This window comes from Ptychodera flava, chromosome 2 (assembly GCF_041260155.1).
Source record: "Ptychodera flava strain L36383 chromosome 2, AS_Pfla_20210202, whole genome shotgun sequence".
NCBI lineage: Eukaryota > Metazoa > Hemichordata > Enteropneusta > Ptychoderidae > Ptychodera > Ptychodera flava.
The window spans coordinates 22735080-22737579 of NC_091929.1; the positions used below are offsets into that span (position 1 = coordinate 22735080).

General features: G+C 45.2%; 1 protein-coding gene across 5 annotated transcripts in view; it reads right to left on the reverse strand.

The window, feature by feature from the left end:
• Positions 1–653: 653 nt before the first annotated feature.
• The window catches only part of LOC139117086 (dual specificity protein phosphatase 10-like), an 82527-nt gene continuing 80680 nt past the window's right edge, over positions 654–2500 (reverse strand). For all 5 annotated transcript variants that reach the window (XM_070679933.1, XM_070679947.1, XM_070679955.1 and 2 more), the window contains exon 2: positions 654–2500. This exon is cut by the window's right edge and continues 120 nt beyond it. In XM_070679933.1, the coding sequence (XP_070536034.1) occupies positions 1331–2500 (1170 nt within the window). In that variant the 3' untranslated portion in view covers positions 654–1330.

The window sequence follows — 2500 nt, forward strand, 5'->3', positions numbered from 1 at the left end:
CAAGTTTTAGAGTCAAAATATCCCCGAGGCGCATTGTACCAAAATGTACACAGTTACTGTTGAAATAGAAAATGAGTTCTTTGTCTAAAAACAGTTATCTTGTTAAGGCCTACTTTAATTCGTTACCTATTATCGCATCGTATTCAAATTGATGCATGCCATTGAAAACATAAGGCCACGTCATTAAGGTAGTAAGCGCCTTCAAAGTGAAAGACTTAAACTTTTGCACAAACTTTCCTCAATGAATCTTTCAACCACACACTTTCAAAAACAAGAATAAAAATCGGGGTCACCGTGCAACTTTTGGTACTAGAGAAACAAATTCCTCAAGATTTCACGATATTTGAAATTCAAAATGGTCGCCACCCCTGTGTTAACTTTATGGAGAAAAATTAAATTTTCGATTTTCGAGAAACTAAGATGGTGAATTTTTTTCTTACACCAAGAGCTTTAAAATGAGCCCCCGCAAGTGGTAGGTTAGAAAAGAGCTGTAAAAGTTTGAGCGTCCGAATATCTGTCTGCGAGGCGCGTTCTACCTTCAATGTGATAAAGCTAGACACCTCCACCTTACTATTGACTTGCGCTTTTTCCAAGGTCGTTACATAAATGCACAAATATTGTGGCCCAGACCCAAGGTAATGGAGAAATTTAGAGCATTTCCGCTAGTTCTTCCATGAAAATTATCGACCTCCCCGTACAACTGTATGACATGCACCGGCCAATCATCGGCCCCTGTAATCTACGTCCAGTCCCTAATGCACATTTACCAGGTAACAACTCAACTAGTATAAGGTCAACATACTCTGAAAAATCTAGCCAAGCAAAGATTGCGAATCGCTTTAAAATGTGATTGAAAAATACTGACATGAACGTTGACTGAAAATTTGCAGTAGAGTGTTACGAGGAAGGCGGCTGTACTTCTGAACGCCCTCAACGGTTGTTATGGACAAGCGAACGATGATCAATACGAACTTGCTGCCGTCTGCTCGTTATCTCGTTGCCCATATTCCCTTTCATGCTTGATAAATAATACTTGCAATCCCGCTACTTACTCATAAAAATTCATGAGCTCTAGGAATTCGCTAGTGGCAAACCTGTCTCCAATACCTGATTACAGATTTTGATCAAGATCTATTCATCGCTAGCGCTGCAAACAGCCGAAATCATGAATAAGTTAGTTGTTGTTCCTCGTATGTATCCGCTGTGCACGGGGTAATCCATGTGAAATTTCACAGATACGTAATACTTGTACACCTGCTTGCAGCGGTATCACTCGCGTGATTTACCAATCGTCATAACTTTCCGAAAGTTCAAAGGTTACCGATCAAAGTCATACCCAAGCTTGGTGCGCGGCTTTGTGACTTGAACCTTTGATGGACTTGGACGACTCTGTGTCGAACAGAAACGACGGTGCCTTTCCAGGATGAAGCTTCAGTTCAAGCTTTTCCAGCGCGCGCTGAAAGCCAGCGTTCATTTGAATCCCAGGACGCCGCTTTTTCACCAGGTGGTACGCGTCGTCTAAATTCATATGACGGCATTGCATCAGATACTGGATGACGGCGGCGATGCAACGAGAACGCCCGTGATTCCCGTGCACCAGCACATTCCGATTTTTCAGCCTCGCTCCCTCCAGGAAATTGTTAACCTCTTGAAAGTACGGCGTTATATCTTCATTCTCGCAGTTGTTAATCGAAATGTTCAGCCGCGCGCGCGAATGCTTCAGCGGCGACGGGCAGGAGCAGGGAAAATCTTTCACCTTTGACCTCGGTACATCTTTCGGCAGAATGTTGCTCATGTCGATGACTGTATTAATATTCAGGCGGCAAAGCAACGGTTCATTGTAAGCAGCCTCGATATTACCAACGAAAAGAAAATCTAGAATTTGAGAGACATTCTGATCTCCATAGTAAATAGGTAACTGTTCTACCTCGCTTATGCAGTCCACCAGAGGAGGGACATTATTTCTTCCTTTCGAAGTCGACGCCGTGCTGGACGACTCCCCCTCGCCGGTGCGGTCTTCTCTCACGTTCATGAAATTCCACGGGGACGAGCCATATTTCACTGTCTTCTCGTTTGTCGACGTCACCGAAGACGAAAATAAAGATTTCTTGAAATTCGCTTTCGGACTGTCGTCGATGCGGATGGTCGGGATGACCTTGCTCAGATCCAGTACTTCGTTTGAGCTGTAAATCGAAGTCACCGACGACTTCACCGAGTCTCGGCTGGTTGATGTTGACGAGCTATTGAATGGCACGATGTTGATTTTTGGCGGGTCGCTGCTCGTGCTGGAGTGTCGGCTCTGCCAACGCGAGTAGCTGTCCACGCGCGACCGTGACGAGTTCGTAGTCCCATCGCTTGACACCGAAATCTGCAACTTTCGGTGTGTGTTGACCGTCAACATTGAATCTCCCTGCACCGGTTCGTCCAGCAGGTTTGGACACGACGCAACAATACGGGAACTCAGAAACGGCTGCCCGGGCATGGTGACGCCTATTTGCGA